Below are 13,753 nucleotides of genomic sequence, written 5' to 3' on the forward strand. Positions count from 1 at the left end.
AATCTCAAACATGAAGGAATAGGAATGAGCATTCTTGCACACACTGTAATCATCAAGACAAAACAAATGTTTTCAAGTTCAGCCACCATAAAATAAGGCTAGTTTTGTTTGTTTGCTGTGCAATGACAAATGAGAGCCTCTTGTGTTATATGTCTGAAGTTTGAATTTCAGGTAATTTCTATGCTAGGAAAAAGTATAAAGTATTAATTGACTACCTGCCCACATTGAGTGGTGTGAAACCGCAGGATTCGAGAAGAGCCCAGTTATGGTGAAAAGTAGAAGAGCTAGAGGTGTGGCCAGTGGTGGTGGGCTTGCCCAGCATTCACAGCCCCAGTGCCCCCCCCAAAATAAAATACTAATAAAAAAGTAATAGCCTACCAGTGACAAAAGTCAGCAAGTTAGGTCTTTGTCCAGTTTAATCTTTTAACTGAAGAATTATAAATTCTTAGAAGATGGGACACACCTAACAAATATCTTGGGTATTTATTCTGTGTCTGGCAAAATGCTAGGCAAGTACAGGCGGCTGGAGAGGTGAACGCGTGAATAAACAATCGCTGCCCTTGTGCTGACAGTCTCGGAATCTCTATCCAGTGGAGTGGGCAGGGAGTGGAAGGTTGGAGTAGTTCCATCTGTTCTCTTGGAAGTGCTTTACCTGGCCCACGTATACCAGTCCACTGGCTAGCGTTTTCCTTAGGTTCGTGCCTGTGTTGGCCCACTGCTTATCAATAACTACTAGCTACTTATAACCATTATTGCTTCCCTCAGTGATAATTAAAAAGAAGTTAATTGACAGAGGAGGGCATGACTGACTCACCTGAGCAACATTTGAGAACACCTATTCATTATTCACCTTTTTGTTTCAACACAAATGGATGAAACTCTAGCCTTTCATAAAACATGTAGAGGGTCCCCAGATGGAGCTCAGAGATAGAACAGTTGCTTAGCATGCATAAGGCTCTGGTTTTGATCCCCAGCACCTCCAAAAAAAAAAAAGGAAAGAAAGAAAGAAATTACTTAATTTTTGTTTCCATTTGATTAGCCATGGATTGTTTGAGAACTTCACCGAGCAATTCCTGGATTTATCCCACTGTAATCCTCTGTTTATTTGGATTTTTCTCCATGATGAGACCCTCAGAACCATTCCTTATCCCATATTTATCTGGACCAAGTAAAAACCTGACCAGCACAGAGGTAAGTTAATACACATACATATCTTAATGGACTTCAGTTTTACAGGACTTGAACAAGGACATAGGTCTCATTTAATTTGAAAACCTCAGTGAGTTCCATTTTCATAGTACTTGTCACACAATAGAGTTATGCTTCCTCCTCACATTTGCAAAACTGGGCAGCCAAGCACATTACCTGTATAATAGTCCTGACATTAGTCTCAATGCATAGGAACCTTTCAGATCTTTATTGACTTCATTATACTTACCCTAAAAAAAGTCAATTCTAAGCACAGGCTCTAGTCCTAGTAAACTGGAAGGCTGCTGGGTATAAACAATATCTAATAGAAAATTTAAATATAATTATGCATCACATAACAAAGTCATCGAAGAATCTACATGATGGTGGTCCCATAAGATTGCAACAGAGCTGAAAAGGCTGAAAACTTCCTTTCATCTAGTGATACCATAGCCAATTTAAGTAACAGCACAATGCATTACTCTTGTGATTGTATCAATGTGAGTTTCAACAAATCTACCACACTGCCATCCATATAAAAATATAATGTGTATAATTGTGTACCATATATAGTATATGTATTTTTCCTTCCTTCCTTCCTTCCTTCCTTCCTTCCTTCCTTCCTTCCTTCCTTCTTGCTGTGGATTAAACCCAAGGTGCACTTCCGCTTACCTATATCCCCAGCCCTTTTTCTTAAATTTATTTATTTATTTTTGTAGTTGTAGATGGACATCATGCCTTTATTTAATTTGTTTATCTCTGTATGCGGTGCTAAGTCTCAAACCCAGTGCCTCACATGTGCCAGGCAAGCGCTCCACCACTGAGCCACAGCCACAGCACACCCCCCAGCCCTTTTTTTATTATTTATTGTGAGTGAGACTCTCACTAAGTTGCTCAGGCTAGCTTCAAACTTGTGAGATCACAGGCATGTATGTGATGCCTGGCTATAATAATAATTCTTTTCTAAAAATCTTTGTTTATTTTTATGTGGTGCGAGGCAAGCACTCTACCATTGAGCTACAGCCCTAGCCCTAATACTTCTTAATAATAATAAATGACTTCCTGGTTTATGCATTTACCACTTTGTGGTTTTTAATCACTGTTTTAGAATATAGTCCTACTTGTAACAAGACAAGTATGGAATAGCATGCCCAGGACCACCAGCAGCAGCCTCATACATCTCTATTGCTTGTGTGTGTTTACGTATCTCCTGTTTGCCACCATCTCTTGACCACATCTTTTTCTCTTGAATGTAATTTAATCTCCTGGTGTTTTGTTCATCATGGCCTGGGAGCAATAGGCTATACCATATATACGTCATACTAAGCATGTAGTAATCTATGCCATCTGGGGTTGTGTAAGTACACAAAGAAAATTTCTCAATGAAAAGTGCTCAGTGACGCATTTTTCAGAATATGTCCTCATTGTTAAGTGACACATTTCATATTTCTTTAGGTTGTTATTCAGTTTTAAAACTATTTAGTAGGTATTGCAGTTGTGGCTCAGTGATAGAACTCTTGCCTAACTTGTATGAGGTTTTGGGTTCTCTCCTCAGCACCACATAAAAATAAATAAAATAAAGGTATTGAGTCCATGTACAACCAAAAACAATTTTTAAAAAATTATTTAGCAGCAGGTGAGACATTAACAGCTTTGTCTCCCAGCACTCCCTCCTTCCCTAGAAAGCCAAATTCTCTTACTTAAAAGATCTGTCTCACTGGACTTGGGTGGCACATGCCCATAACCCAGCAACCTGGAAGGCTGAAGCAGGAAGATGGCAAGTTCAAAGCCAGCTTCAGCAACTTAGTGAGATCCTAAGTAATTTAGCAGGATCCTGTCTTAAAATAAAAAGAGCTGGGGATGTAGCTCAGTGGTTAAGCTCCCCTGAGTTCCATTCCCAGTACCCTCTCCCCAAAAAGATTCTTTTTCTTTATAATGAATGCAACCAGAAAATGTCCCCACCGGCTAGAAAAGTATCCTGGGCTGGTTTTTCCACCTCCAGCCACAGCCATGAAAACGTTATGGGTGGCTCCACCTAGAGGGCTGATTGGTGCAGGTTTATTGGTGGTGAGGTGGCAGGGCTGAAAGGCAAGCCTGTTCTGTAAAATCACTTGGGATAACGGTTTCAGTACTCCAAGCAGTGCAGACAACAAAAGAGCCAGGGATGGTGGTCACACCTGTAATCCCAGTGAGTCGTGACACGTAGACAAGAGGATCACAAGTTCAAGGCCAACCTTCTGAATTTAGAGGGACCTCAAAAGTAGTGTGCATCTGGGTTTAATCCCTAATACTAAAAAAAAAAAAAAAAAAGAATTTTTTTTTTTTAAGACTTGGAAAACCAAAGGGGCAGGGGTAGCTTTTTAACTAATACACTTAACTGTACATATTATTAAAACTTAAATTTACTATAAAATAAAATTCTGATTACCCACTCTCCCAATATATTCTACTGGGATAGTGTAAGTATGTAAGTTAGATAGGATTCCCCCACCTTTCTTTGGTGGAGGGAAAGGTTCTGGTTGTTTTTGGACCCCCATGGGAAAGGGGAATATCTTTTAGAGGTTACCTTAAAAATCTGTTTTCAATCATGTGATTCCACAAGAATATCTGGTGAGCTACGGAAAGTGAGATGCTCACTGCAGGTCCCCTAGAGATGGCCGGGCTCATGGTCATGCTGTGTCTCACTTTGCAGATCACCAACGAGATCCTTCCTGTTTGGACCTACTCTTACCTGGTGCTGCTGCTCCCCGTGTTTGTCCTCACTGATTACGTCCGCTACAAGCCGGTCATCGTCTTACAGGGGATAAGCTTCATCCTCACCTGGCTGCTGCTCCTGTTTGGCCAAGGAGTGAAGATCATGCAGCTTGTTGAATTTGTCTATGGTCTGGTCTCGGCCACCGAGGTGGCCTACTATGCCTACATCTACAGTGTGGTCAGCCCAGAGCACTACCAGAAGGTGAGCGGCTACTGTCGGAGTGTCACGCTGGTGGCCTACACAGCGGCCTCAGTGCTGGCCCAGCTCCTGGTTTCCCTGGCAAACGTGTCCTACTTCCACCTCAACGTCACCACCTTGGCCTCTGTCTCCGTGGCTTTCTTCTTCTCACTCTTTCTGCCAATGCCCAAGAAGAGCATGTTTTTCCACGCAAAACCCAGCAAACAAGCTTCTCAGAAGACACCAGGACAGACTGCTGTCCTAGAGGAAGCCCATAGAGGTGACGAAGCAGCCCACCAAGAAGCAGGCACCCTTTCCAGGCATGGGGAGGAGAGCCAGCCCAGCAGCCCCAAGCCCAGACATGAGGCTTTGAGGAGCTGCGTGCAGTGGTTCCAGGATCTGCGGGAGTGCTACTCCTCCAAGCGTCTTTTCTACTGGTCCCTGTGGTGGGCTCTTTCCACAGCGGGTTTTAACCAGGTTTTGAACTATGTGCAGATCCTGTGGGATGACAAGGCCCCATCCCAAGATTCCTCCATCTATAATGGAGCAGTAGAAGCTATTGCAACATTTGGAGGTAGGTAAACATCACTTTATTTTCCTTTGATGGGCTACATTTTAAATTCATTTCTCCTAGTACTAAACATTTCCAGAGTGGTAAATAATTAGCTCTGTTCAGAAGCATGCTAATTTTTTTTTCAAGATTGGAATATTCTGGAAAAATGGGAGTATCATAACCTTTTACTTAATGTTTGGGTATAGGTAAAAGTAATTCGAGATCTCAGACCTTAGAACCAAATAAATTGTTATTGAATTCCTCAGGCTCCATTTCATCATTTGGACAAGTGACGTAGTATTCCCTGTTCTTTCAGAATTGTTTTTAATATCAAAAGGAAAAAGATTTGCCTAAGTAATGAGTTTTTATTAATTATTTTAGAAAATACATTAAGGCTTCCAAAATCTCACTGAAAGAGTCTTGTCAATGATCTAACTAGTACTCATCCCAGCAATGCTATACACCACCAATTTTTAAAAGTAGTTTTATGTTGTTTAAAAAAAAAAAAAATAAGACGTGGAAGAGGTGTGAGAGTCAAGACTCTAATATCAGAGAGAAATCTGCCTTTGAAGTTTTTTCTACAATAAATATTTACAGCCTTTTAAATGGAAACTTAAATGTCAAATGAGGCTTTGAAGATATTTTTTAGGAAGTGAGGTTTTTCCACACCCTCATTCAAAAAGTTTCAGAAAACTCGTGTGGTCTTTGTTTTGTTATTGTCTATCTTTGGGGGGGCTTCAGTGTCACTCCTGAAAACCAAAACTGTGCCCAAATTGGCTCATTGGAATGATTGCTCCTACCTTCCAAATTCTTGGGGGAAATACTCCTTTGTAGATATGGCCCATTCTTAGATAACATATGGGAAAATTAATTCATCAATTTTCAGTCTTTTGAAACTTAAATGCCTTTCACTTTGTTAAGGAGAACCACAATTACTAACCCTAATTACCATCAATTATCCAATCTCTTGTCAATTATCCAACCTTCCTGCTGTGAGTAGGAACCTTTTTGGACCCTCTGCCTAGTCTAATACCTGGTATGTTATAGATACTAATTTAAAGTGTATGACAAAGTAACTGGGAAAATAGGAAGTGAAAAGAGAAGAAAACCTGGATGAATAAGGATAGATCTTCATTCAGATAGATCATGTAATTTTGGTGAAAGCAATGTATTCATCTTTCAGAATTGCTCAAGAGCTGAGTGTTTGAGGTGTGTTGATGGTTTCTGTGTGCAAAGTCAGTATGTTGATCTTCCCCGTGCTTTGTTTTCAGGGGCCCTGGCTGCCTTCGCAGTGGGTTATGTGAAAATCAACTGGGATCTCCTGGGGGAGATGGCTCTGGCCATCTTCTCCACGTTCAGTGCAGGGTCTCTGCTCCTCATGCATTACACACTCAGCATCTGGGTGTGCTACACTGGCTATTTGGTGTTCAAGTCCAGCTATATGCTTCTCATAACCATAGCAGTGTGAGTATTACCAAGCATTTTTTTCCACTCTTCTATTCCTGAAGTTCCTCTGAGAACTTCAGAAGGATTTTAATCAATTGCAATATTGAATGTAATTGCAATATTAAAACACAATATTGCAATCAATTGTGACATTTAATGATTGCAATATTTACTTGCAATATTAAATTTAATTGCAATATTAAAACTACTTAATTTTAAACCCAATGCAACCAAGTCATCTTTCCGTTTAACCATTTGTTATCTGAATGTTGCTCAGATTAGTCATTCAGGGAAAAAGTTCTGCTACCTTCTAAATCAAAAGCAATGATACATTGTCTGGTTTCAGTGATTTTTTTTTAATCTCCAGTAATTCTTCATGATAAAACAGAAGCAATGGTACATCATTAGGGTTTTATTTTTTATTTCTAACAATTTTCCATAACAAGGTATAATGTGATTTAATTTTAAATGCTTAAGTTTAGATTTCATCCCTTATCTCATTTAGCTGCTTTAGTAATTCCAAGCACATACTTTTCTGTGAACCAGATATTCTCGGGAAAGTTATAAAAAATTGAATACTGAAATAAAGTAGATAAAAATATTAAAAGAAACATGTGGTTGCCCTGATACATGGAACCAAATGGTGTTTAATTATTTCTCAAAGAACATCTCTGGGATATAGAATTTCCTATAATCTTCGCATTTTTTTTCAGAGAGATGTTTTATAAAATTACTAAAGAATGATATGGTTCATATAAGTATAGTTAAAGCTGGATACAGGAAATGTGCTTTAGTAGTAACTAAAGAGATGAGAAACACTTGAATTTCAAGGTGCATGAAAAAAGTTGAGGCAGCTTTATCAGGTTGATTTGTTTTTAACTTGTGAAAAGTTTTTGATAAACAATTGACAAGACATTGAGTTAGAGCTGCAGGAAAAGCATCATGGGACAAAGGAAGGAGAAGAAACAAGTTGGCAAGTTTATTTTTCCCCTGTGTTGCCCTGGCTTAATGGGTCAAACTCTTGTCTGGAGGTTTTTATTGTTGTTGTTTTTTAAGGTAAACATTTTAAGATAGGACTATGTTTTTTCTTTACATTAAAAAAAAAAAATTCAAAGACCAAAGCCTTTCACCTGCATTTCAAAGAATGTATTAAGAGTTTAAAAATCTATATAATTACAAATTAAATTCAGATTTACTCAATTGTACAAGCACTCAAGGTCTAGATCTTCCAAAGAATAATTCATACACCAAACTTTGTCAATGCCAGCAATTGGCAGTAAACAGATAATACTAAAAAAAAAAAAAAATCACTGGGAAACAGTATCTAAGATCAGATGACAGCCAATATTCTTATGTTATGAGAATCTAGAACACTCAGGCTTAATTTCTGGCACGCACTAAGTTGGATAGGAGGACTTTTCCCATGTTATCCTTAATTCAGCCTTTAATGATATTAATTCCTTTGCTCTGCCTGTCCGTGTATACTGAGGGATTTAGACAAGAAGTACAATTAACAACACTGTGTTCTCTCCAGTTGCTAGCTTTTGAAGGTAAGACTCTCCTGTATCTTGTGGTTAAAATACTTGTCTGACATCTCATGGTAGATTTCAGATCGCGGTGAACCTAAGCGTGGAGCGCTATGCCCTGGTGTTCGGAATGAACACCTTTATTGCCTTGGTGATTCAGACTGTCATGACTGTGATTGTGGTGGATCAGAGAGGGCTCAACCTGCCAGTCACCATGCAGGTAAGCTCCAGGACTTCTGTTTTCCTTCTCACGTAGTTGCTGGGAATGTAGAATAACTACATTGGTTACCTCCAAAGTTCTTCAACAGCTAACAATATTTTGATTTCTTAAATTCCTTGGCTAGGCAAACTTAAAAACACACGATTCCTTAATTATATTATAACACCATGAAGGTCAATATTTACCTGGGTAAGGGAGGTAAGAAGTAGCCTTGGGGTCTTAAATTCTTCCTTACAGACACTGCACATAAGTCAGGCCTGGTGGCACAAGCCAAGAGTTTGAGACATAGCACAAAGCACTATTCCAGCCTCCAAACATGGACACCCAGATAAATCGGTAGGATCTAATGTGCTTTCACTATTGATAACAGCAACTGGGATTAGAGTTTAGACAATCTGCCTCCAAACCAGCGACTCCCTATCCCTGAATTGCTTATATTTTCACACTTGATTCTTCTAAGATAGAAGAGCGGATTGTCTAATCAACATGACCCATCCTCAGATCCTGAGTCTCAGTTACCCCATCATCCAAGCAAACTGACAGCATCATTCCACGAGGTCAATGACATAGGTGGTCAGATTTTATATGTGGCTAATTATTCGTTTTTCTCCAGTTTTTAGTTTACGGGAGTTATTTTGCAGTCATCGCTGGCATTTTCCTGATGAGAAGCATATACATTCTCTACTCTGCCAAATGCCGAAAGGAAGTACAGAGCCCAGCTCAGCCACAACCAGAGGAACCCAGGAACATGGGCATGGCGACAAAGCTCTGACCTTATTACATCAACTGTGGTGGTTTTCAAATCAGTGAATGGAAAGGCAGGCTTTTGAGAAGGAGAGCTTGAGACGGGTGGCCACACATGGACACGGTCTGCAACTACGGGCTCCAGGGAGCCTTTTCAAAACCACAACAAAAGCTCAGCTTTGAAGCAGATGTCTGTGAGCCCGGCTGAGCTGTGTGTAGTCAGCAGGACTCATCACAGACGAACAGCCCATGCTGGGGACCCCCTTGAATAGCAGTAACTGGAAATTCTAGTTCCAGTCACTTGTAAGAACATGCAAACGGCATGGAAACAAACCATGATCTTGGAGGTGATGTCCCTGTTATTGAACAGACATACTAACTGTGCTGACGCTGTTGCTTGGCTTAGGTGCTCATCGGATCTAAATAGTCAACACCCGGGACATTGTCTTGTCTGGTGAGCCATTTTTCTTCCTCTTCCCGTGAGTATATCTCTGTTTCAATTCTGCAGTTCTCTGATAGAATAACAAGATCTGGTCCCATTTCTAAGGGCTGCTCTTGGACTTTGAAAACAGTATTATTCACAAGCTCTGATTTGATAATTTTGCCAATTTAATTTTTTTCATGATTATTTTTTATTTTGTGCTCTGCTGAGATTTTGTGTTGAAACCCTACCTCAGGAATAGCTCTGTATACCCCTGCATGTCCAGGGGAAGATAGTCACATCAATTCTCAGTGGCCTGGGAGAGGCAGGGAGCCTCCTCCCCACCATGACCTCAGATAGATGTGGTAATGCTGCATCAGTGTGATATCTATCTACGATAGAAACTGTACAGGGAATTTCCAGGGGGTTCTAGCAGTATTTATATATATAAATATATATACATATAAACTTGGGGGAATTAAACACCTAATTTGTATTTATTTTTTTTTAATTTTTTGGTGCTGGAAATTTGAACCCATGACTTCATACAGGCTAAACGTGAGATCTACCACCGAGCTATACCCCCATCCCAGAAACACTTAATTTTTAAAAGGCAGAGCTTGTGCTAAATAAAGTGCATCTAAATTTTTTAAAGAGTCTAATTTTTTTGTTGGAATTCTGCTGTAAGTTATCTGAACATATCTGCCATTTGGAACTTACAGTGGAGACTGTGTTGGCAGTCAGACATTGGGAATAAAGAACACTGACGCAAGATTTTATTTCAAACACACTTCGTTAGAAATCTCAAAACTCATTCACTAAACTGAAAATAATATTCAGTCCCAAACTCAACACAGCAGCTCCCGTTTATCCAGGTTTGCTTTCCCTCGTTTCAGGCGGGTCAGCTATAGTCTGGTAAGTAGAAAATTCCAGAACTGAACAATTCATACACTAAACTGCGTGTGAATGGTGTTCCAAGTAGCATAAATCAAATCCTGGTCTTCTCTCTGTCCTGCCTGGGACGTGAATCAACCCTTTGTCCAGCATATCCATGGAACTCACCCAGTAGTCACTCTACCAGATTTATCCTATAATCATGACCTCAGGTATAAAAGGGTTTGGGAAAGTAATTTGGTTTCATAAAATATTACCAAACTGATTTCTAATGAGGACATTACAATCGTCAGTCTGCTTCCTGCCATTTCAATCCTGGATCACAGCCAAAATATACAAAGCCTACCTTGGGTTGTTCATATAGTAATCATGTATTTCTGTTGTTGTCGTCCTTTTATACATGACAGTAGCATGTATTTCAACATATCACACATACATGGAGTGTAACTTCTCATCCTTGTGGTTGTATATGATGTAGAGTTACATTGTTTGTGTGTTCATTTATGAACTCAGCAAAGTTATGTCCAGTTCATTCTACTGTCTTTCCCATTCCCATCCCTCCATACTTGCCCCCATTTCTCCCCTTCAGTCAGGTGAACCTCCCACTCCTCCCTCCCCGCAGCCTACTGTGAGTCAGCATCCACATATCAGAGAGAATATTCAATCTTTGGATTTGGGGGATCAGCTTATTTTACTTAGCATGATAGCCTCCAATTCCATCCACTTACAGGCAAATGCCAAAATTTCATTCTTTTTTTATAGCTGAGTAATATTTCAGTGTGTATACATACCACATTTTCTTTATCCATTTATCTATTGAAGGACACCTTCATTGGTTCTGTTATAGCTACTGTGAATTGAGATGCTATGAACATTGATGGCTGTGTCACTATAGTATGTTGATTTTAAGTCCTTTGGGTACATGCCAAGGAGTGGAATAACTGGGTCAAGGATGTTCCATTCCAAGTTTTCTGAGGAATCTCTATACTGCTTTTCCGAGTGGTTGTACCAATTTGCAGTCCCACCAACAATGTAGGAGTGTAATTTTTTTCCCACATCTTCGCCAACATTTATTGTTACGTATATTCTTTATAACTGCCGTCTGACTGAAGTGAGATGAAATCTCAGTGTAGTTTTAATTTGCGTTTCTCTACTTGCTAGTGATGTTGTGTTAGAGTCTGTAAACAAGTCAGGATGGTGCCTGACAAATGTTAGAGTCTGTAAACAAGTCAGGATGGCGCCTGGCATTTTGCCAGGGGGAGTGGTTTGTGAAGTAACGCCAGCGAGCCATTAAGTGTGGAGATTCCTTATTGGTTGACTGCTGTATCTAGTTTATGCTAATTAAGATAAGCTGTGTGCAATGTATAAATATCGCTCCGGTCCTACAATAAACGGCTCCCACTCCTGCTGTATCAATGTACACAAGTTGTTCGTCACCCCCCCCCCCCCGGTTATTTTGCCCAGCCAGCCGGACTGTGGCGATGTTGAACATTTTTCCATATATTTGTGGACGATTCCTATTTCTTCTTTTGTGAAGTGTTTGTTCTGTTCCTTACCCCATTTATTGATTGGGTTATTCATTTGTCCTGCAAGCAGCCAGATTGGAGGGGGAGTGGGAGATCCTGGGGGTTTCCACAACCAGTTGTCTCCTGTGTAAACCTCTTTCCATGTTTGATTTCCCCCTGGCCACTTGGGCTCAAGTCGGGGTTGGCCAGGTCTGTATTTGAGGCCAAACTTGGAATCAGCTCGTGCAGCTGGCCTGTACTGTGGCTGCAAAATGATTCCTTCCTCTGTCCTCCGCACGCCACCTGGAGAGATGGCAGCTTCTTTCCATCACAGGACACCTTTCAGTTTAGTCGGGCCATGTCCTTGTTCTCTCCATACCCAGATGAGCCTCAGGCCTCCCAAACATTCAGGTTCCTTTCCTTCCCTGATCCGTCCACTGTTCTCATGGAGGGACCACTCCTTTCTAGCCTGGCTAAGACAGCAGCTGTACCGCTGGGGATTTCTCCTTTATTTTATTACATCCAACCTTCTGAGTCCCTCATCTGCTCATGTCCAGTTTTAAATTCCAGTAAATCTCCCCACCCATTTGTTGTTGTTGTTCACCCACCTGCTTAGAAGCTGCCTGTCAGCTTTCTTGTCCTCACTCCCTGGATCAGCCAGGAAAGTGACCTCCTCTCATCCGCCATCTTGAAAACTGCTGTGATCATCTTTTTAGGTAGATTTTTTTCTGTGAAAGAACAACTGTATCTGAGATAGAGGTGTGACCTCAAAGAAGTATGAATACATGACGCTTATTTTGCACTTATGCTGGTGGTGTGTATTGCAGTGATTGCCAAGGAGGATTACCCTCTGTACATCCACAGCACCCCCATAGAGAATGAGCTGAATTCCACTACATGGTGCACACCTCCATGGATGTGGCAGATAAGACGATCTCCACCAGGGGGAAGGCCCTGGTGAAGCAGAGGGAGCCCTACCTGGGCCTGCTCTACCCAATAGAGGACTATAAGGCATATGGCTATGTGACCAACTCCAAGGTGAAGTTTGTCATGGTGGTAGATTCCTCCAACACAGCCCTTTGAGACAATGAAATCTGCAGCATGATTCGGAAGCTGCATAGCTTCTGCACAGACATGGTGTGCAACCCTTTCTACAACCCTGGAGACCGCATCCGGTCCAGGGCCTTTGACAAGGTGGTGACGTCTATAATGATCCAGGTGTGCTGAGCAGAACTCTGCACTGAAGAGACACAGCCTGTGCAGAACTGTGCTTAGAGACCTCTGCTTTTGCCATTTCTATCCTGAGTGTTAGGACCTGCCCTAGGGGCTGGGTGGGGCTTGTGCTTGGTGCCTCTCCATTAAAGGCCTTTCAAGGTGAAAAAGAAAAAAAAGGCTGACTTTCTTCTAATCACCATAAAAAAGATTAAGTGAGCTTCATGTAGTTTTACCTGTTCATCTCTCTGTACATACAAAAAGAAGGCAGTAGGTGGTTGAGATCTGAAACATTCCGAGGCTTTGCTTGTATCTGAGATTGTAGAGTCTGTCCTTGGTCTTTCAAATGGTGCTATTACCCTTGACAGAAAAAGTCTCACAAGGTAACGGAAGTCTTTAATAAAGATATTGCACGCCAGAGAGGCACGTGTTCTGTTTTGAAGTCATATCACTGTATTTTAACAACGTTACAAGGTACATTATCCACTCCTAGGATTTGTCCCAATAATCTGAAGACCCCTGAAATACAAATGGGAGAAAAAGTTAATTTCATTAACTTTGAAATAGAAATGTCACTTATATCAGTTTTGTGGAACTGACTGCCTGTCAGGGGAGCATAAGAAATGTGCCCCCTTTTCCAGGCACTGTTCCCCTACCCCAAATCACCCTTCTTTGTTTGAATGATCAGCTACTTGCCCTGTTACCACCAAAATAAGAAAACGCTCTGCTCAACTTGATTAGTGTGTGTTAAACGAGCAGGTGTGTCGCTTTCAGGTACAGAATCCAGGTAAAGCGGAGAGAGTATGTGTAGAACCGGCACTGATTGGAAACCTAAATACCACCACTGAGTTGGTTAGACTAAATGCAAGGCAGGAAGAGATGCAGTTTGCAGCAGAAATTGAAATTTGGATATAGTTGCACTCCAGAAAACGCAAGGATGAGAAGGATTAAGTCAAAACAAAGGACCAGCTCAGCCTAGATTCAGCCCCTGAGAGCTGTGACAGCCTTGTCCATATAAGGGGGCTGACCATGCTAATTCTTCCGCTTAGTTCTTTGTCCTTCACACTGCTTCTATCCCCGGAAATTTTAAGTTATAGAGAATATCAACTTTC

At 40.9% G+C, this 13,753-nt stretch overlaps 1 protein-coding gene and 1 pseudogene across 1 annotated transcript; both read left to right on the plus strand.

The window, feature by feature from the left end:
• Positions 1–1,041: 1,041 nt before the first annotated feature.
• Positions 1,042–8,637, plus strand: Slc19a3 (solute carrier family 19 member 3). Its single transcript, XM_027942052.2, has 5 exons — positions 1,042–1,191; positions 3,881–4,694; positions 5,945–6,137; positions 7,724–7,865; positions 8,479–8,637. The coding sequence occupies exons 1-5, from the start codon at positions 1,042–1,044 to the stop codon at positions 8,635–8,637; spliced, it is 1,458 nt and encodes a 485-aa protein (XP_027797853.2).
• Positions 8,638–12,326: 3,689 nt separating this feature from the next.
• On the plus strand, positions 12,327–12,656 carry LOC114097857 (trafficking protein particle complex subunit 2-like protein pseudogene; annotated as a pseudogene).
• Positions 12,657–13,753: the final 1,097 nt, after the last annotated feature.

The sequence above is a fragment of the Marmota flaviventris genome, chromosome 11, assembly GCF_047511675.1.
Source record: "Marmota flaviventris isolate mMarFla1 chromosome 11, mMarFla1.hap1, whole genome shotgun sequence".
NCBI classification, from domain to species: domain Eukaryota; kingdom Metazoa; phylum Chordata; class Mammalia; order Rodentia; family Sciuridae; genus Marmota; species Marmota flaviventris.

Coding starts and splice junctions, on each gene's coding strand:
- Slc19a3 (XM_027942052.2), top strand. CDS start 1,042: ATGGATTGTTTGAGAACTTCACCGAGCAATTCCTGGATTTATCCCACT. Junction 1,192..3,880: donor AAAACCTGACCAGCACAGAG/GTAAGTTAATAC, acceptor CTCACTTTGCAG/ATCACCAACGAGATCCTTCC. Junction 4,695..5,944: donor AGCTATTGCAACATTTGGAG/GTAGGTAAACAT, acceptor CTTTGTTTTCAG/GGGCCCTGGCTGCCTTCGCA.